At 37.1% G+C, this 23,029-nt stretch overlaps 1 protein-coding gene across 5 annotated transcripts in view; it reads right to left on the reverse strand.

Moving 5' to 3' along the window:
* Nucleotides 1-23,029, reverse strand: part of RSRC1 (arginine and serine rich coiled-coil 1) — a 169,679-nt gene that overhangs the window by 63,594 nt on the left and 83,056 nt on the right. For all 5 annotated transcript variants that reach the window (XM_061452654.1, XM_061452650.1, XM_061452652.1 and 2 more), the window contains one exon: nt 14,134-14,185. In XM_061452654.1, coding sequence (XP_061308638.1) covers nt 14,134-14,185 — 52 coding nt within the window. The remainder of the gene's footprint in view (nt 1-14,133; nt 14,186-23,029) is intronic.

Raw genomic sequence — 23,029 nt, forward strand, 5'->3', positions numbered from 1 at the left:
AAAGGCATTTTTATAGACAGAAAATATTGTCATATAAAATCATTTCAAAATAACCAAAGTAATCAAACACTCCTCAGTACACTTCCAAAAATACAGATACTAAAATTTCCTAAAACAAACAAGTACAAAAATAAAAACAGGACTGCCTATTTTAATGGAAATTCTTACTGGTAGTCTCATAAGTATGAGAACTCCTCATAAGTCACACAAAAGTTCCTATTCAATGATAAGTGGTCACCCTTATAAAAAGCCTGACACAACTGTACCACTGGAAAAAAAGGCTTAGCAAAACATCCACTATTATATTCTAAGATTTATTAAGTCAACACCTCATAATCATCTCTAAATCTAATGGGACACAAACGCATTTCATCACAGATGAAAATCTTCAGCGACTGCTAAAATGAAAATCAAGAAATTATTACAATCTAGTAGTTTGGCTTGCAGCATGCATTAATCAGAAATCATAATAAATCCACATGCTTCTTCAGACAGCACATTAGTCAAACAGTTTTGTATGATAACGACATTGACTAATGGGCTCAGAGTTAGAGGGGTCAATCATAAACTCATCAAATGCTTCATTTAATTTCTTAATTTGGACAAACACAATTTGTTTATGGGAAAGATATCAGGTGTTCTTGAATGAATAATGGCTATGAAACCAAACTCCATTAATCAGCTCTTGATTACAAATGACTCAGAGATTGTTTGTTCTAATTTCATTTATTTGGGTCAACAAAGAGGACATGAGCAAACTAAACTACTTGGAGAAAATGGCACACTTAGTTCTCCGTATTTAATAAAGTTGTCATAAATATTCACTCAATAACTTTAAACCAAGAATTTTATTACCCACATTAACTATTATTACTATTATCCTTTGTTCAAGTGAAAAAATTAATATAGATGATTTACAAGAAGATCATGTAGGCACAACACAAGATCTTCAGATACTGGACAGCCATACTTCTAAATTCAGAACTTGTATTTCAGGTTGAATATGAAAAGCACAAAAATGGCAGCTTTTTATTTCCACTTGCTGTGAAATACGTCAAGAAAATGATGCAATTCAAAATCTTCAGCAAGCAGGAAAGGTGAGCTTAGCAAAACTGCAAGGGAACCAAGAGAAAATAAGGCCTGTGGATCTATGTATAACCAGATTCACAGATTCCTGCTGTATTTTCCAGGCTTGAAGATTTTTTTAATCCCAGACTGTCTTACTGCTCTCCATTAGCATTCCTGCACTTTGTGACTGTGCAGAAAAACAAAAGAAGTTTTTTAAAGTTAGCAAGAACTGGGGCTGTGTTCAGGAGGAGCTGGCCCCGACAGCATTAAGGACAACACGTTCAGTTTGAAATGCCCACTGCCTGATGACTTCAGCCACATATGCAGGGATGAGATCTCGCCTTGTTCCTTTTGCCAAACACTCCTTGGGCAAGCCAGCTTGCTGCTCCAGCTGCCTTGTGGTCCCAACCTGTCTCACAACTGAACCTCCAGTTCTCACCAGTCCCTGGACCCCTACAGCTGCACTTGTGCCCAAGTTCGAGAGGAGGATTTCCTCCAGTGACCAGTATGGTGAGACACAAACTCCAACAACTGAAAGACCATCTCTAAACTCCCCTCTGCCCCATGACAGAATGGGCTGCACTGTATAGCATCAGTACTAACTCCATCAATATCTGGCTCTTAAACATAGGGCATTTTGTTCAGTAGCAATCATATCAAATGAATGGTTTGGGTTGGAAAGGGCCTTAAAGCTCATGTAGTTCCTACCCCCCTGCCATGGGCAGGGACACCTTCCACTAGACCAGGTTGCTCAGAGCCCCATCCAGCCTGGCCTTGAAAGTACAGAAACTGAAATATTAATCTTTAATTAAAAGTCTGCCTTTTTTTCTGTGAGTATATACAATAATGATAGTTAATTCTGCATCAGCAGTTCAGCTATCTTTTCTTCACATTTAGCAATGTATATTCCTCAACAACCCTGAAGTTCTCTCCCAGTTAAAAAAATAACAGCAGATAAGGCACTAATGACTAATCACAATTTATAAACTAAGTCTGGAGCCAAGGACGAAATGAGGATGATATGGTCACATATGAGACTAAGTTCTGACACACAGGCTTCATTCCTGTCAAGTCACAGGCTACTTGTGATTGTTGGTAAGGCATTGAAACTCCCTGAAACTTTTACTCTACCTCAAAAGGGCACTGAGATCTAAAATCCATAGATAAGGGCACTGAGATCTAAAATCCTTGATAGATAAGGAGTACTCATCTATTACATTAGAGGTGCCTTGGAAATGCCTACCACCTGGAGCGTGAGCAAGGCTCTGATAATTACCTCCACACTCACACTTGAAAACTTGATGAATACACCATCATGACAGTGAGACAGAGCAAAAAAAAATTTTTTTTCTTTTCCGCTTATTTCTCTCTTCAGCAAACTGAGTGAGGGATCCTGGCACACACTTCACATTTAACCATGTGATTTGTGCCCCTCAGCCAGAGTCAGTGCTGTTGCGCTGTCGTGGTTTAAACACAGCCAGACAGCTTGTTCACTCACTCCCAGTGAGTGGTGCCGGACTGGAAGCAGTCAAGGCCTGCATCCCCCCACTCCAGGGGCTCTCCCCTTCCCCGCTCCCAGAGGGATAGGGAGGAGAATCAAAAGAGTGCAACTCCCACGGGTTGAGACAAGAACAGTCCAGCAACCAATGTACAACACAAATCACCACCGCTACCACCAACGACAACAATGATAAGAGAAAATAACAAGGGAAGAGAATACAATACCACCCGCCAAGAAACGAGTCCAATGCAGAAGACTCCGTGTCCTTCCAGGTAACTCCCAGTTACTCCCCCGGGCATGACGTGCTGTGGTATGGAATACCTCTTTGGCTAGCTTGGGTCAAGTGTCCTGTCTCTGCTTCCTCCTGGCTTCCCATCCTCCCTGGCAGAGCATGAGCCTCACAAAGTCCTTGGTCAGGGTAAACATTACTTAGCAACAACTGAAAACATCGGTGTTATCAGCACTGTTCCCAGGCTGAAAGTCAAAACACAGCACTGCACCAGCTACCAAGAAGGAGAAAAACTGACTGCTACTGCTAAACTCAGGACATGCGCACATTGAACATTTTAAAACCCTTTTCTGGGTATTCGTGCTATAAAATCCAGCTACACGTTCTCCAGTTTACCCTGTAGAAAATCTAAACTGAAGGATGGTAAATACCCAAAGATTTACAGGGTAGACTGTTATATCTTAGGGGTACACATTCTGGCTAATGCTTTACCGACCACAGACCAAAGCAGGCACCTATACTGCAAAGATGGCATGACAAATCAGGTAAAATATGAGAAATAAATACTTTGCTATCAATATTAAGACGTAACATTTCCCAAAAGGCATGCTTAAACAGAAACTATTCGCACAACCACATATGGTTTCTGCCGCCAAAACAGGTTATAATTAAATTATTGGGCAAAGTTGCTAAATACAGATTGATATAAAACTTAAGTTAACTGAAAAATTGTCTTTGACTTAAGATCAATAGCATGACTGAAAGATTCATCTGCACATAATTAGCACACATATTTGCATCAAAATCATGTATACCATATGCTACAATATTACTGAAAACCCCTTAGTTATAATGTAAGCCCGAGATACTTTTGTTTCTCAGTAGCACAAATAAGAAAAAGTATCAGATAAAAATCTAACAAAAAAAAAAATAGAAACTCTTAAAGATTTAGAATTATTTAGAAAGGCAATAAATGTTCTTGACTAGTAAAGTTACTGTAAAGTCTACTTATAGGCTCTATTTTATGTTATGACATCCCTACATTAGCAACTACTCATTGGCTTCTTAAACTAGAAAAATTAAACATTCTATAAAAATGGCTCAAAGCATTTTTTTAATCTTTTGCAAGAACCTAAAATAGGTCATGAAATGAGTGCCTTCTAGATACTGATACAATGGTATTCTAAATTTCAAACCTGAATTATTTTGCTTCAAACATATTTTATTTTCTACCCAAAATTGTTTAATTAAAATTCTGTATTTTATCAGCAATAATGAAAATGAGGTTAAATTAACTATTGAAGTAATTATTGACTGATCAAATGTTTAGTTTGCTCACCAATGACACAAAACAGGTGCATCTCAAAATCACACACTCTAAGGACAAGACCATTAATATGTTAAAATACTACTTACTTGGAGTAATGAATTTTTTATATAGTTGTTGCTTTGCATGAACAAAGTATTATTTTTGTAGTACTTTAATGAGATTAGGTAGCTTTGCTAGCAAATTAGGAACAAGTAAAGTTGAAGAAATGTATCCAATGTCCAGCGGTACAAGCACTTGTGCATGACTATGAAGCTCACTCTGTAGACTATCCAAGTCACGTCAAATTCTTTCTGCATCTTTCTATAATTCAGTCTTAAAATACCTGCAATTCTCATAAAACACACAATATAAAAATTATCTATCAAATTTATTACAGTATCCATTTTCTTTTTTGGGTTTTTGGAGTTTCTTTTTGTGGGGTTTGTTTTGTTTTTTTTTAATTTTGTTCTCATATTGCTCAGAGTTTCTTCAGAAGTGCTCTTTCTGCTGATGTCGTTAACTAAATTGGTTTTGGCACAAAAATCTGCTGAGTAGGAATCAGCAGTTGATCTAAAAACTAGGTTCACTAAATCTATAATTAGATGAGTTTCCTAAATTAGCTAATTTTCGAGAATAGGATAAAATCTTCCATCTTCAAATACGTACCTACGGCAGAAGGATATACTATGAAAACTTTTGAGAAATCACTCTAAGCTAAGGATGCGCATCTGTCACAGCAATACCGTCTGAACAGAACTGAGCAGATGAAAACAAAAATAATTAAGCATTTCACCAATCAAGAGTTACGAACTAATCTGTGGAGTATGGGGACAGGAATACAGATGGAAGAATACATTTTCAGATCCTTATGGAAAGGATGAGCTCAGACAGCCCTTAAGTCCAGCTATGGGAAGCTGCACCTTTTACTCCACAATTCAATAAAGACAGAGCATTCAGTACATCAGATGGCAGCAGAGAGAAACTGGACTGCATATCCTATTTGAACAATTTGTTAGCTATTTCACAAGCGTAATTCTAGTTTATTTACCTGTGAAATAATCGAGGCAGGGAACAATAATGAACTCTACAGATTGGTGCCAACTCATGATTCACTAAAGATCAAAATTCCCATCAGTTCTGTAGACACTGAAAGAACCACCACCCTTCCTCTTCTTAGTGCAAGACCTCTTCTATGAATTCTTCAGACAACAAACTGTCCTGGGTTCAGCAGTAGCAGTCATGTTTCTCCTCCTTGGTAGCTGGTGCAGTGCAGTGTTTTGACTTTCGGCTCGGGAACAGAGCTGACAGAGATGTTTTGGTTTGGCCAAGGACTTTGTGAGCCTCATGCTCTGCCAGGGAGGAGGGGAAGCTGGGAGGAAGCAGAGACAGGACACCTGACCCAAACTGACCAAAGAGGTATTCCATACCACAGCACGTCATGCCCAGGATGTAACTGGGAGTTAGCCGGAAGGGCTGGGAGACTGCAGGGTTGGAGGAGGTATCGGTCGGAGCTTGGTCGGGCTTGGGGGGCGAGTTATCGGTCAGCGGGTGGTGAGGTGTTGTATTCTCTTCCCTTGTTATTTCCTTTATCATTATTATCACTGGTGGTAGCAGTAGTGATTTGTGTTATACCTTAGTTACTAAACTGTTCTTATCTCAACCCGTGGGAGTTGCATTCTTTTGATTCTCCTCTCCGTCCCTCCGAGAGCAGGGGGAGGGCAAGAAAGGGGGGGAAGTGAGAGAACGAATTACCTGACTGGGTTTAAACCACAACACAAACATTTTGTTAAGAAATAACAATAAAGCTTACTTATCAAAACAGAGACTGGGTCATTCCTCAAATTTTGCAAACTGTATTCTTTCATTAGTCTATATATCATGCAAATCATATTCCTGAAAATTAAATCTTCTATTCATGTCTAGACTCCTGGAATATAAGGAAAAAATCAAGGACATTTTTTCTGCTCAAGAACACCTGTATATGTTCTGATCTTGCTAGCACAACGCTTAAAAAACCTAGGATGAAGATGGGTAAAAAAGTCTGTGAATGGGGAAATCAAGTATGTAAAAATACTAACATGCACACAAAATTCTTGGGAAAAGATGCAGAATATTTGGATTCATTTTAGTGGATGAAAGCATAGTTTTATTTATAGCGATCCTGTAGGAGTAAAAGAATAAGATACTCAGAAGACTTTTGGATTGTCTTAAGCACCTGATGTTCTCTCTTCAAAATCTGTGTGCAACAGAAATCAAGGTGGTTCTCCGCCTGTGAGAAGTTGGATTTAAGCTGATGTTAAAAATTTCAAAACAATAATTTGTGAATATAAAAACAAGATCGTAACAGGTTTTTTTTGTTGAACAATGTCCAAAGGAATTCCATGGCATCAGCAATTTTAGGAACTCCAGGGAAAAAAAATATAAATATCATCACTGTAGATCAAGTTGTTGAAAACACATATTCACTGTGGAAGAATAAAAGTTCTTCTTTAAGTTTCTGCTTGATCTTCTGGCAGAAGAGTAGTTCTGAAGGCCTTCAGTTTCACTTTGGGGTTAATGGAGCGACAGACAGGCAGCAAAACAATTAATGAAATCCACAGATGAAGTTTCTTATGTTTAACTCCAAGAATGAACCAAAAGAAGTGAGGAGACTATTCAGACCTCCTACCAGAGCCTCTAATAGTTGCCTCTACGTGTTTGGAAACACAGACAAAATAGGACATTAAGCTGATGGACTTAATTCAGATTTGGCACACTGGGTAGTTAAAAAAACTTAACATAGCATGTTCAGTCTATCAGAGTAGTAGAGAGAAAACATGGCCCAGATCAGATACAGATGGATAAAAGTAATACTCCGTTGTTACTCAGTCATTCAAGAGCAGCCATAAAAGTAGCAGTCCAAGAAACCTGATCATTATCTCTTTGCATCCTAATTGGTATGCATGAAAAGATCACCGTGTATGTTTTCACGTCAATTAGAAAGACTACAGATGGGAGGAATCCATCTCCTTCCATTTGTGCTTTGCAATCACAAATGCAAGGCACTACTGTTTCATGCATTTATTTCCTATATTAACAAACAACAAAATACCTCTCTGTTTAGTACATTTAACCAAACTGCTGGTCACTACTGCCAACCCAAACCTTCGTCTGCGCCAAACAGCACACCTGTGCCTGTGGCTGCCCATCCCAGTCAATCCTCAATACTGTCTAACATGTGCAAATGTGCAAATAAAGAGATAGCTACCTCAGTATTTGAAGAAAACTACTATTGAGGGGGTACTGCAATAGCTATGCCTCGTGTATGTTTTCAGAACAAGTGTTTTATCTTTCCTCCACGCACCTTCTTCCTTTCCCTCTGAAGTTCTCAGTATCATTTTCTTTTTCTACATCGCTTGCTCACATGAGGAACAGAGGCAAAACAGCAATACCAACTGCTCCTGACCAAGCCTCAGCTATAAAGCCAAGCAATAACACAGAGCAAGTACTGAAAAAAAAAAAAAAAGGCATTAAGGAAGGAAAAAAAAAAAAAGCCTATTTCCATTTCTTGGGGGTACAGCAGTTACTGCTTGTACTTGAAGCCACAGCAGCAACAGATTGACAGTTTCTCCTCAGATTTATTTCTGAAAACATGAACAAATTTCTAGCCTCCCCAGGACAACCTTGCAGAATGAGCTTCATGAATTCTAGCGTAAAACCTTTTCTTTTCATCTACTTCTTCTAGATTTTGTTTATAATGTCTTAACTCCCCTGTGCTCACATACCCATACCCACAAAACACCTTGAAAAACCTTTTTAGTGCCTACATCCATGTTTGTCATAAAGAGAAAAGGTAATTCAATAAGACATCTTTGCTCACATAATTGAGTTTTTGTATATAAATGGAAATAAAATTATCCAAAGTATCAATACACTACTCAAAACAACTGTTTGAAATTGATAGAAATAAAATTTTGCATTAAACTGAGCATACCCACATAGCAACTATTAATTTCTTTTTCAATATTCAGTAACTTTTAAGATTGTTGTAAGTTTAAATTCTTAGAATTTCTGGGGAAAGCATTATTTTAGAAGCTATTTTTAAATTTCCATGAATCAGGTAAAATATTTAATGTATTATTTCATGCTTTATGCATATATTCCAATACATTATCATTCTTCTAAAGCTGTTTCCATAATTAGAAATTCAAACTAAGTTTTTCAGTGGAAAGAACACAAATAGCAAAATCAAAAGAAAAATAATCGAACTAAGAAATCCATAAACATTTTATAAATTTCGCATTTAAAAATGAGCACAAATAAAAGGAAATTTTTCATACTTGTTGCCATCTGCCCGCCTTACTACTTTGCATAGTTAGAAAATAAGAAAAATAGAGGCCATCCTATTTAACTAAACAGTTTTTATTAAAGTAAAAGAAAAGCAAGAATCCATAAAGTAGCAAGTGATCCTATTAGTTCCACCAGACTAAAATCATACAGTCTACGTATGTGGTCCTTTCAGCCACATCTGTTATGAGCCATTTTGATACCAGAAAGTAGAGAATATTTGACTACTTATCAGGCACCAAGTGCAAATTAGGATTTTCTCCCCAATAACATGTATTATAATACACTTCAATTTTTACAACAGCTAAGGCCAAAGTACTTTTCATCTTCAATAATTTTCTCTTTAAGGAATATGTAAAATATAATAAGGTAGAAAATTAAAGGGAGCAATATGACAGCATAATTCAAATATAATGAGTTAAATATCCAATATCCAGAATAGCTGCCAAACGGATCTGATAAATGTGAAATGATTACAATTTGTATTCATCAATTTTTACCGCATATTGCTAACGTCATGTTAGTGTCTCAGTTCTGAAGTTTTCTTTAAATAAACTCTGTCAAGAATTCTTTGCACAAAACCACTCTACTCTTGAATGCTCTTTCAGTGATAGATTGAAATGCAGATTCCAAAAATAGATCAGTCACTTATTTCAACTCTAGACCTTTGAAAATCCAGATCAATTGCTTTTTGTCATCATCTTTATATGGAGAGTAAGAAATATCTGCTTATCACCATAGAAAAACCTTCAGGCTCCTTTAGTACAGGCAGCAATATTGATAATTTGAAACATCCACATGCTATTTCTCATATCACTGTATTCACATTTTTTGAATCTTTATCCATATTATAATTCTTACGCGAAAACATGGGTGCCATACAACAATTCACAGCTCAAATTAACCAGCTTTAAAGTTTTGACATTTTTGGTTAAGTTTACAGGTTTTAGCAAGGCAGGATTTGAAGCAGGGCAAACTTTTTCCTTAAAATAAGCAATATGAGCAAGCAAATGTTTAGCACAAAACCCCAGCTCAAATCTTCTGCGCTTCTCTGTCTCTCGGTAATGAAGTCTGGGAAAGAAATCACAGACACCCAAGTGGTTTGGCAACTGTAAGTGACAGAAGCTCAGCTAAATCCTCTGTTTACACTGGGGATTAGCCGGGTAGATTGTGCGCTGCAAACTGAGCTATCGATGGTCAAGGGAACCTGCTCCCTGTCAGCCCGTGGGGCAGCAGCACAAAGACTGGTCCTGGTAGGAAGTGACCCATGAACGTATCCCTACGAAGGATTTATACAAAGCCAGTCTGCCTCATAGAAACTCCATATGACCATTAACCGGCCTGCAAGGCCTGCCAGGAGGCCTAATTACAGGTCTACAGAGCCCAATAACAAAAGCTGAAGAGCTTTAGCCTAGGGATGATCTGCTTTATACTGACTTGAGAGAGTCCATATAGAGTGACAAAAAGAAAGAGGTTTAGCTTTAAAATTCTCCCAAGAGACAAAGCATTGTAGCTAAGTCTGGAAGGCCCACATGCAACATACTTCAGATAGGCTTAAACATACCACCCTCTCAAAATTAACATTCAACTATTGCCTGCTTAACATCTGCTCAAACATGGCAAGTTGCTGTGATAATGTTAGAGGATGATAAAAAGGCTTTCTGATACTTCAATATTATGAAATGTAAGTAAGTAAAGTTGTGCAAACATAAATTTATAGCCAAGACCAACAATTTCTACTGAACGAATGACAATTTTTATAAATCAAAACTTATAAATTAAGGCAGAGTGCTTTGGTATCTGCAAGTATTGTACTGCTTAATGAGAACAAAGATTTTAACATTACACCAAAAAAAAAAAAAAAATTAAGAAAGTGCATAGCAAAGTCAGCATGAATGATAAATGAAGGACTTGGAGACACAACTTGTTGACAGCACTGTATTACCTGAGCATAAAAGTGACCATCTTCTCCATCCTCCCCTCCATATAGGGGTGAATATTTCATATTTTACCAGCTCTCCCAGAAGACAACAGAAGCCACAATTCCCATTACCAAAACACACCAGGAACAAAATTCCAATTAAAAAGAGTATGGTTTACTCTTTGCTATATTTTGTCTTTCAGAGAGATCAGTTATGTCCTAATTTAACCTTTAAGATTCTAAAAGCAGACTTCTACAAGATACTAATTATCTTTTAATTCCTGCTGAAGCTGATCAGTTGGCCACTGGACCTACCTTCCCTAAAATCAAGCATCTCTGGTAATGAAGAAAGCAGTGAAGAGCAAAGGGAACACTGTAATGTATAATTAACTTTTTTAAAACTATGGCCATTGTACTAGGACAGGACTTGAAAAGGCTAACACACTGAAAGCACTTTCAAACCTATATTCTGTAAATTGATAACATTATTAGTGTATTTCAATACACCACTTTCTCTCGCTTATAAAGCCACAGGGATAAAGCCACAATTTCCATGTCAATAGGTTGATGTGGGAAAAAAAAAAAAAAAAAAATATACACACAAACATCTTTAGATTAAATGTTAGGAAAAATTTCTTTACTGAAAGGGCTGTCAAGCATTGGAACTGGCTGCCCAGGGAAGTGCTGGAGTCATCACCGCTGGAGGTGTTTTAAATAACTGTAGATATGGCACTTGGGGCCATGATTTAGTGATGGACTTGGCAGTACCAGGACCTGGTAATCTTAAGTGTCTTTTCCAACCTAAGTGATTCTATGATCTTCAGACTGAGAAGACAGCTAACACGTAAATAGTTCACTGAAACAGTAGAAGAAGAATATTGCAAAACAAGGACTATCTAAACCTTTTTTGTACCTAAATACTTTTGGAAATCAGACTCCTTATAAAGTGCCTCTTGTAACTCATCCCATTGCCTGTGGTACTTGGCATGAAAGCCAGGTTAAGTGTTTTACTAGCTAAACCACATGAACAGAGTGCAACCAGCTTTTGGACTGACATTTCCTATGCTTGAAGAAACGTTGGGAACTCCTACTTCTAAATCTTGACAAAATATCCTCAGACATTCCACTCTCTGATAAAGCAACAGCCCAAATGCCTTCTCTTAAAAAATACGTATACTGCATACAAATACGTATTTGTTACTGTGCTCAATTTGAAGAAAACACCTGAACTTAAGCCCACACATCAAATTCTATGTAAGTATCAGGTACTCAGAGAAGTTGCAAATTAAACAAGTACAAATACTAACAACTTGCTCCTGAACAATTTTGAGCCATTGTAGAAGGTAAGATTGTTTTGTTTGGCCAAACCATAGAGGAGTGCAGAGATATTAACAACCATTAAAATGCAGACGGTGTATTTTGAATAAAGTACAACTTTTTTCCCCACTTGGGAATTGCTCCAATCCCACAGTAATGTCAGATATGCTATAAATTAATTCACAAGTTTGGGATGAATCCTGTATCAGCACTGCATAGGCAAAAAGCTTTGTTCATTATTACTAAAGATTTAAATTTACATTATAATCTATTAAATCCTACAACATCATGCTACAACAGCAGCAACATAATTGACATAAACCTGTTGATCATGAACTCCTTGAAAAGCTGCTCAGTCACGGTCTAAGGGAGTTTTTTTGTTTTTTTTTCTTAAAGATGAAAAAGTACTGATTTTGCAATGAGTAAACACACAAAAATATATTGAAACAACATTATTAACATTTACAACACTCCTTTCACATCAATTTAATAAAAATTCAATTTAATTGATGAATATAGGATGGGTCAAGAAGGAGGGGGAATGATCTCAAATGCCTGAGATTACCAAGATTTATATAAAGCCAGGAAATAACTTCTTTCTGCATTTTTGGATGGTAAGAGAAACAAAGAGATTAACTCTCTTGAGTTATTTATAAACAGCTTCCAGCTTCAATCTAAGTTTCAGACTTCAATTGTGAATATTTCAAATTAACAATGTCATAGACCTTTTATATGTTTTCAGAAATTGTGGGGACCCAGGTCATGATGATATACAACCCACAGATACCTTTTATACATTTCTCAGGTGTTAAATTAAAAAATAAGGTGTGATAGATGTGAGTAGTATATAAGAATTGTGCTTTTTTGGTCAGTACTGTCACATCTGTTTTATAATTATATGCTTCAAAGATTTATTAAAAGTTATGGAGAAGAACAAATGCATCTGAAGCTACACAATACAAAAGGCTAGATGCATTAAGAAAAAACAAAACCAAACCCAAAGCAAAACAAACAACAACAAAATGTGAGAAGATCGGTATTCTTTAAAACAGAAGGTTTCCATAAGAGAAAGAAATTAAAAAAAGGTACTTATTGGAAGTTGCTGTTTCTAAGTTAAAAGTGTATATATATGAGAGAGATGAAAGCTGAACTAAAGACAAAAACGTTTTTATAACAATGCATATGAAATACTGAAAGCTTTCCTTTTTTGCATGACAAACTGACAAAGTTCTAATGGAAGAAGAAAGAAAGAAAAAAAAGAAAAAAGATATAGAAATTAATTAGGATCACAAAGCTCACCACAGACTACCACTTCAGAGCTAAATCATTATTTTAACATTTTGAAGACAAATGCAAGTATCTAAAGAACTTCCAGCAATGTTATATAAAAGGATCATTATGAATTTTTTTTTTTTTTTTATAGTTACCACAGCCCTACTACAGTGTAAGATTCTTGAGTAAAGTTTTCACAGCCACACTGTAAGTGCATCAATCCACATGCAGCTCATGTAAATAACCATTTGGAGACTGGGTGAAGAGAGGACAAAAGCCTCTGCATCAAAGCCAGTGAAGAGCAGGCATCCTGATACAGCATACCGCCACAAAGGCACGCAACCTAAGGTGGCAAAGAGCAAAATGGACCTTGGCCTAAGTTACACCATAGCTCAAATCCACAGCAATTTCCACAGGGGAAAAATGAAGCAGTGCATGTCAAAGCTGCACACTGAACACTATTATATTAGTAAAAATAAACCAAACAAGCGGAACGTCTCTCCATTTGGGAGCAACCATGTCTCTGATCAGTAACATGGACTTCAACACAACATTTGCAAAAAAGGCAGAATTAAAGGAATGATCTTCTCATCTTTGGTACAATAGGACAGTTATTTTAAAGTTTTAGATCTTCCATCGAACTACAGGATTTCTCCAATTTTTCTTTAAATTAGTTAAATTAATGCAAAATTCAAAATAGTTACCAAGATATGCATCTTGCCTTCCTTCTTACTAGTCCTGGACAACATAAGAATGCTCTCCACGGAGAATTAATATGTAGACTCGCCTCTTAGTCTCAGCCTTTTGGAAAACTTACTACATGTTTCAGCTACTTCAAATAAATAAATACAAATATACACATGTAATAATTCAGTTCAGTGCTAAAAAATAAAACAAATTTTTCAGAGCACAGAATAAGTCTCAGTAGCAGCAGCAGCAAGAGGAGAAACACATGAAATCTGAGTGCTGGTTCTGAACAGCGAACAAAAAATACTTATTTTTATCTCCTTAAAAGGATTTACTAAATGCCAATGGTGATGCACACCAGTTTCCTCTTAACTAGAAATTGAAGTGAGCTATGGAGAAAGGGACTTGGCATTTGCCAAACAGAAAAGGACAAAATTACTATCTGGTATTACAAAAGTTAAACACATTTTGAATATAATTTTACTTATAATAGCCACACTTACCAGCTGCCTCAAGAACCAGCTGTAATCTAGCTTTGGCCTGTTCAGCAGGAGTCTGAAAAGAGAGGATTTATAAAATCTTCATAACTGTTTGTACGTTCAACATGCAAGACCACACACTACCGACTACAGTCCTGCCATTGGCAATAGGAAGTTCTCACCACTGCAAGTGACACTGTGCTTACACGCCATCCAAAGCAACTTCCAGACTGAAATGAGTACTCGTATATTTAAGTTAGAAACTCTCAGGTAAATTTTTGGAATTGACAAGAAAGACCATCCCCATGAGGCAGCTCTGTAGCAGCCTGACCAACCTGAGCACCTGCAACTGTGGCCAGGCTGAAGCCCACCTCTGGCTCCTTTCCCAGTCCTCCAACAGCAAATCTTCCCCAGCACCTTGGTGACCCCGTTACACAAAAACACATAAGCATTCTCAGAACCAACTTTTAATATGATTACTATGGTAAGTTTTTCACACTTCTGTTATCTGTTTTGACTTTTTCCTCTCCTTAAGGTATTTCTTCACATCTGTTGGGTTGAGGAACATATTGTTGGCTGTGTACCCACTATGCTAATTATTCCAAGTGATGTTTTACTGTGTCCAATGTGCTTGCCACCCCTCTAATTTTGAAGCCACTCAAACGTTTTCACAGTTAAATTTATACACAAACAACATTTGTCACGGAGTTCAGAAGTTGATTATTTCTGTAAGCATCTGAAAAGTTTGGGAGGTTTCTGCTCTGCATTAAAAACAAAACCTGATGGAAATGTCTGGTGTCATTGCTCAGCTTTGAGAACTCTTCTAGGCAGGTACCGCTACTAGAACTTTTTTGGTTTTTTGTAACCAATCTAAGTTTGCACCTGTCCTGGGTTCAGCAGTAGCAGTCATGTTTTTTTTTTCCTTTGTGTTAGCTGGTGCAGTGCTGTGTTTTGACTTCCAGCCCGAGAACAGTGCTGGTGAAGTCGATGTTTTCAGTTGTTGTTAAGTGATGTTTACCCTGACCAAGGACTTTGTGAGGCTCATGCTCTGCCAGGGAGGAGGGGAAGCCGGGAGGAAGCAGAGACCGGGGGCACCTGACCCGGGCTAGCCAGGGAGGTATTCCATACCACAGCACGTCATTCCCGGGGTGGGGGGTGACTGGGAGTTACCCGGAAGGACAGGGGCTTCCGGGTGGAACTCGCTTTCTTAGCCGGTGGTATCGTATTCTCTTCCCTTGTTATTTTCCCTTATCATTGTTGTAGTTGATAGTTGCGGCGGTGATTTGTGTACATTGGTTGCTGGACTGTTCTTGTCTCAACCCGTGGGAGTTGCACTTTTTTCGATCCTCCTCCCCATTCCTCCGGGAGTGGGGAAGGGGAGAACCCCAGTGGCGGGGGGGGGGGGACACGGACCTCGATTGTTGTCAGCTCGGCACCACTCACTGGGAGTGAGTGAACAAGTTACCTGACTGGGTTTAAACCACGACAGCACCCTTCCAGGTTCACCACATTAGTCATAGAAATACTAATCAAGGTAATTAGGCAAAGCTCTTCATTAAGAATGTCCCACCTCATAATGCTCTGTAGGGTAAGAGAGTGAGCTTGTCTCAAAATCTCTTTCAACCAAAGATATATCAGATTGCATTGTGCTCAAACAGATTTTTACAGTAGGATTGATGTCATATTACTACAAATTACAAGCTCTAAAAAACAGCCACCTTCTACTGATTCATAAACCCCCCACAATCTGCTTTTAGGAGCTTAGGGTTTTTTATTTACTAATAATTTGTTTTACATTATATCTATACCTATTAAAATTGGCTAACAAAATTGTTCTGGTGACACAGAACAATTCTATTTCTACCACAAGAATTTACAGACTGTTCCTTTCATTTGCATGCCATCTGAAAGATTTTACATTATCTGCAGATTGAGAAAGGAAGATCCACATTTTAGTTGTAGAGGTCTAATATTTTTAGTTTTGAATTCTGCTAGCTGTTTGCACAAACCCCAAATTGTTGGGAAAAATTTATTATTATAACTACTATACCAATGCTACCATTAGAGTTGACCACTAATCTTGGTGGCAGCAAGAAAAGTTTTGACATTTATTGTAAAAGTATCTTCACATTTCTTCCTTCCGCAGTGAATTAATTACTACAACATGTTTTGGCATATTAAATATGTCACTAGAGGAGAGAAAGAAGAGGAAGAAAAAGGTCTGCTTTCCATCCAGATAAAACCTGCCCAACTTACTAAGTTACAGAAAAGTCGTACTTGGGTTTGTGGGTTTTCCATTCCCACTTTAGATTTAAAAAAAAAAACCAAACAAAAAAAAACAAACAAAAAAAACAAACAAAAAAAAACAGAACAAAACACCAGGGTTACTTCAGCATGGCAAGATACTGCAGTAGAACTTAGAGAAGGAAAAGTGTTTTATGTAAAATACGATGGGCACTTAGGTCTTCATCTGAACAGTCCAAGTCTTTGAACAACCCCATCCATCAGGAGGGTTCTGGAATCCAGTAGTGCCTACAATACATTAAATCCATCTCCTACATTCATTTTGCCCATTTTGTAATGAAGTATTTGATTAACTTAACTGATCCACCACCCCACCAGGAAAAGTATGGCCTTGTTTGAGCTACAGTGCATCCCCACAGCCTGAGCAGTTTGCATAAACATCCTCCCAGGCTGCAACTCTCCTACGGGCTGCCCAATAGAGGCAGCACCATGAGCTGATGCACTTCTAATGCAGTTTTTTTCTGTTAAGACTCAAGTGTGTCTCAAATGCTAAGGGACTGGTTGAGAGATACAATATTCTATTCTTATAACATTTATCTAGTTAGACAAGTAACACAAATCTCTCAAAGAAAAGGATCTCTCTTCTTTTTGGCCATGGAACAGTCTGTTTAGCACTAAATACTAGAGAAAGAGATGCTTCACTTACAGTTATCATCATATTCAAAGCCCACAGTGGCAACATCCAGGATCACCACACCAACAATAATTCCCTGAAAGAGCAAGTATTAAACTAGGCTCCAGATGGAGGAGAAGAGAATACAGTGAGCAGCAGGACAAGTGATGCCACTCAGCACTAAGCATGAAACTCCACCAGTACCAACATAATTGAGCCCCCTACTCTGAAATGCTCCAAACAGCTCAAAATGTCTTTTCCCACTCCTCTCATGTAGGTATGAATATGTCTTGTTGGTGTAAAGTAGGCTAGAATAAAATTCTTCTTTTACTTAGCAATATCCCACTGGAAATTGCACACGCAGTTGCTTTGCAGGCATCTTCCCCTTTGCCCTGACTGCAGCCCTAGCACTAACTGATAATTGCTTCATGGACATTCGTATACCCACAGGAGAACTCAGTGCAGATGCCTTTCTGCTATCAATCAATATGCCCTAAACAATGAATGGACTAAGGGTTCTTTAATAAAAGTGACTAGCTTGGCTCCAGAAAGCATTTGTCCGACTGGTGGAGGAGGCCAATGCTCTGAGAAAATACACAAAGATGAATTTGCCTGAAAAATCACAATTAGACCCTCAAACAAGCTGTTAGCGATGTGTGAGAAAGACCAGCTGCTGAAGGTTAGGATTGATTTAGAAGACCATTATGTGACAAAATTCAGAAAGACCATTGGGAAACTTAAATACAATAAAATGATTGGTCATGTTGAGCACAGGTTGCAAAATAAACTCTCAGACTTTCCTTATGGTTTTAAGTATAAGACAGAAGCAAGAGAATTCAAAACAGTGTAAAAAAAAATAAATAAACAGTACCAAGTACTTATAGTACCAGTTGATGAAGCTGACCACAAACTGTAAAAGCAAGAAAGGAATTTTCCACATAGCAAAATAACACAAGGCATGTCAAGCACCCCTAACAACGACTGTAACATCCCATTAGCAAAAAGTGTTTAGTAACACACTGGAATTATGCTTTAGAAAACTATGGTATTTTATAGGATACCATAAAATAGAAATATCCATGTGATTAATAATTGTTATTAATATCTCTAGCAAAAAATTTGCTATATGTATTCACCTTTTAAAGCAAGCTTTTTTAGGAATATGTGGCACATCCTTTTTAACTCCTATTTCTTTGCAATATATCAGTGCATTACATCGCTACTGCTTTCATAAATACTATACTTTTTAATAAAACTGCACTAAAAAGTGTCTCATAACTTTAAATTTGATGATTATTGTGTAAAAAAAACAACAACAAAACAAACACACACAAGTTGCTTGCCACTAGTAGCTCCAGGGTGCAAGTGATGTGCTTGGTGGGCAGCTTCAGACATGTTAATGACACTGAGTTTAACTGAATTTCAGGACTTCTCTCTCTCATAACATCTCTATCAAAGCCTAACAAACCTTAGCGCGATGGCAACCTTTCTTTTTTTTGGGGGGGGGGGGAATGTTGTTTGTTTTTTTTTTTTTTACACAAATATTTTACCTTTGCATTTGAGAAAGACAAAAATAGCAGTCCTTAAGCTCTCTACATCTCTACCAACAGAGATAAGCAACAATCCCTAAGTGCCACGCTTCCAGCGGCAAACACGATCAACATTCCTTAACTGTCTTAGATACACATGCTGCTTGAAATTATAATTCAACGTTCTACTTGCAGAAAGGTCGCAGGATATCAAATTTGTTTAACACAAATAGCGAAGTTGGCAATTTAAAAGGATTTTCCACTTACTGATAATACAATGTCAGAAATTTTGGTTTTAACATTTAAAAATCCCATGAAAGTATAGATCTCTTAACTTTGCAAGCCAGTATGTTTACACCAGTTGAAATGTTTTAATGTTACTTCTCCCCCTGCCTCTGAAGGAAAGGTTTGTGTTCAGGTTTCTTCCTGAAGACTACTCAGACTTTCATGGCCAAAAGCCACTATAACAGTGGCAACACAGTAGGCTCCTGCTCACATTCTGGGGATGATATTAGCACATCCCCATATCGCAACTGAAAATAGAACGTGAATTGTAGCTGTGTCAAATATCGATCTCCTCAGGACAATGTCATTTCCCCAGGTTCAAATTTCTCTTGATGCATATGTACTCAGGAAAATTCCAGTTTAAAAACACAAAATCAAAACAATACCCAAAGGACTCTGAAAATAAACACTAATAAAGTAACCCTATTGAACACAAATCCATCCTCCCATTTTAACTCCAGCCTATTGCCCCCATAATTTATCTAACCTTTCCCAAGCTGATGAGCTCAAAAAAAGGTTAAGAAAAAGCATAATAAGAAAAAGAAATAACAAAATGTAAGTTTCCTATTTGTCTGAAGAGACAGCTACCCAGAACTATCTGGGAATACTTCCAAAGTGGCTCAGAAACCTAAAGCAAATGTTTGCAATGAATTCCAGAAAAAGAAAATTTGGCAAGGCTGAGACTATATGAGAAATTCCCCTGTGTTACTGTGACCACAAATCATCTAGAGGCTTTATCAAATGATTTTGTTTGCACAACCTTGTCAGGACTGCTTCTCATTCAAAACCAGAAGAATTGTATAGAGAAAAAAAATTAAAACAATACTGAAGCTACTCAACTCTTCCTGCAATTCACGAAATGCCTGGAAATGCATCCTGTTTCAGACTTTAGATTGCAGGTGGTAGACAGCAGCCACGTGAGGCTGACAGGGCAATGGGGAACTGCCAGAGGGAGCGCTTTGGGTGGAACTTCTGGGACTTGGTGGCCTGAAGTGGTAAAAGTAGACTGGAGCTCAGAGAAACTAAGCATAAGATGAAGTTGCAGTTAGCTAGGATGAAGACAACAGCTCTGCTGTTAAACCAATGGCGTTCACATGGATTACGGAGGAGCTCTATTCAAAGCAAAAAGAAAAGCGATCACATTAATATACTGTCTAAATAGTGTCTTCACTAAAAGTACAACCACATCTCATGAGTCTGTTCAACCTCCTCACACAGTAGCTTGGAAAGACAGGCTGGTGTTGTCCTTGAAGGGCCAAAAGCTTGTAATTGAAAAGTCCTGCATAAGAAAAGAAGTAATAAAAGCACAAAATAAGAAAAAAAAAACTACAACCAGACAAAACAATAACCAAATAAATTCTATCCCAACTGAAAACAGGACACAACTTCTCACAGTTATTAGTAACTGCTACCTGTTCCGTATTAAAATGGAGACTGGTTTTACAGTTGCAGCAGGGATCTGGAAAAGAGACTTGAGTGATGGAATTCCATAGAATTTACAGGTAAATACAGTATTTAGGGGTATGGGAGACTGGAAGACAGACAGGCTTAACCAGATCAAGTGATAATAGCAGTACAGAATGGGATAAAACATAATGCTGATAAATACAGACAAATGCACGCAGAGAGCAACTTCTCATATACCCTCCTGCATTTTCAAAGAACAGTATCAATTCAGGAAAAAAAGTTTCACATCATTGTGGACAGCTAAAAAGAGACCTCAATGTATATCAGTAATGAGAAAAGACAAGACAGAAATGACAAAAATTAAACAAAGGGGATAGATATGTAATTTCATTTTAATATATTCTGTAAGTTGGTGGCCTGCCTTCACTTTACATCCCAATTCTAGCAAATCTATCTCAACAGGAAAAGAGCAAAAAAAAAACCTGAACCCTGCTACCTTTTAAATGGAGTTTGGTCAAATTATGGAAAAGATTATGTGACATGTTTGCATAGCATAGGTATTGCTGGATTTCTTTTCAGCCATTTATTCCTCATTAGACAATAAAAAAAATAATAAAATCACCAAACTAAAATCAGAAAATAAAGAATTTACTTGTATTAGAGAACACCTCAAAGGAGCATACAATATAAAAATACAAAATAAAAATAAAGGAGATTAAGAACTTCTATTAATAGTCTTTTTCTTACAAGAGTCAGAGCAAACAAAGAATTTGAGTGGCAAATTTAAAACTGACATAGGAAATTTTTTTTCCACATTAAACACACACACAAAAAAATCTTAGAGAAGAATTAATAATATGAATAGCATAGAAACATAGTAAGCATATCTGGCACTATTTGAATTAAACCTCTATATTTTCAGACGTAAATCAGCTTATATGATTAGATGTTAAAATGATATTTATGAGTCCATGTTTCTTCTTTGATAGAATCAATCAGTAATACACTCAGATACAGGCCATGGTAGGGCCAGTGTCCTGACTGAATACAGATCTACCTGTTCCAAGAAACGTAAATGTTTGAGAAAATGTGGAAATGTATAAATTGGGAAAATGAACCCAGTAAGAGATGGTATATGGTAGTGACTCTGTTAACTTTAAAAACAAGTGAGGTTTTTCCCAGTTTGCTCCCTGCCCAGAATTACCTATTATATACCTTAGAGAAATGAGAATTGCTTTTTTTTACTGCTACCCAGCTGGTACACTTGTTGTATGAAAGTGGTCAGCAGCTAAAAAATGCAGCACACAAAAAATTAAATTATATTGATATAGCAGTTTTACATTATTACTCCTATGGAGTATGAAATTGGGGGAAAAAGAAGAAAAAAATATCTGAGGAATTGTCAGGCTGTTTACAGTCTATGAACCCAGTAGCAATCACAGATACTAATAAGCAGATTTTTTTTTTAATTGCAAAATCACAGGTATTTTCTTCCATTAGATAAATAGCCTGAACAGGAACAGAAAATAATTCAAGCTCAACAAACAGTCCATGCTCCGTTTCCTACGAATTCTATACTTTTTATAGACCTCCCATCAACACATACTAGTTACAGTTTAATGCAAATTACTACACTGTCCCATTACAGCACTGAAATCAAATGATGCAACTCAAAAGTTTGATCTTAAATGTCATTATCAAAGCACGATAGCTATGAATTATGAGTGGAAAAAAATCATGTAAAGAATGGAATAATAGCGATATCTGTCTATCAAACACACAGATGCTTTTGACACACACACAAAGAAACTGGCATCAGCAACACACTAACTAGGAAAGGGCAATTACTATAAAAATAAAAAATAAAAAATTGAAGAGGAGCCAGAAAAGCCATTTTTTCCCTTTAATGTATGTAAAAGATACAGAAAGAATATGACTAATGATGAAGTGAAAGGTACAGCTTAACTAGCAACACACACACCAGACTGCGGCAATAATCAAGAACTATCTGTTAATGGAAGAAGGTGTTCTCAGCCATAGCCAGGAAAAGATTGCCATACCTTGGCAGAAAGGTCTGGAAAACTTTTCCAAACTGTACAAAGACCCCCATTCAGTCCTGCTCCTCCAAGATTTATCAAAATTGGGCAAGAAAGATAACAAAATAGAATGATATGGCCCAATTATTAACATTCAGAGTCCAGAGAGGAAAGACAAAAAAGTTGGCATAACTATAAAGTCATAGCTACAAAGCTGCTAAACAACTTAATGGAATGCTAGGATTTTTTGTTAAAATACAAAAAAGTATTTTGACTACATGCTTTTTCATCTAACTGAATTTTCATACAAAATTGAGATCAAAGGGGAAAACACATTATATTGTCCCTAAACATTTTGACATGTGCCATATCTCAAAAGCATAGGATTCCAAAAATCTTTTTCCTTCTCTCATCAGGACATAAATGGTCATTAAAGCATTTGGATTTGCTAACTTAAATTACAGATTCTTACACAGACTGCATTTAACCAGGCTTTTCTTCTGAGACACATATGGGTTTCCTTAGCTCCTGGGTGCTCAGGAAAAACTGCATCTTACTTTAGACTGTTACCAAATCAAAATTTAAAATACGTTGACAATGGCTCACTGGAACAAAATCAAAGGCAGAAGGCAATGTTTGTGGCAAATAGCCACGTACAGCTCAAACATATGCCAGTGATTTTCGCTCAGCATTCAAATCATTTTGCACACTGCTTTAGCAAGGGCTTCTTTAAAAGGACTGTAAAA

This window comes from Pezoporus flaviventris, unplaced genomic scaffold (assembly GCF_033815535.1).
Source record: "Pezoporus flaviventris isolate CSIRO_AGI_PZ_B2104156 unplaced genomic scaffold, CSIRO_AGI_Pfla_v1 ptg000013l, whole genome shotgun sequence".
In the NCBI taxonomy this organism is placed as follows: Eukaryota; Metazoa; Chordata; class Aves; order Psittaciformes; family Psittacidae; genus Pezoporus; species Pezoporus flaviventris.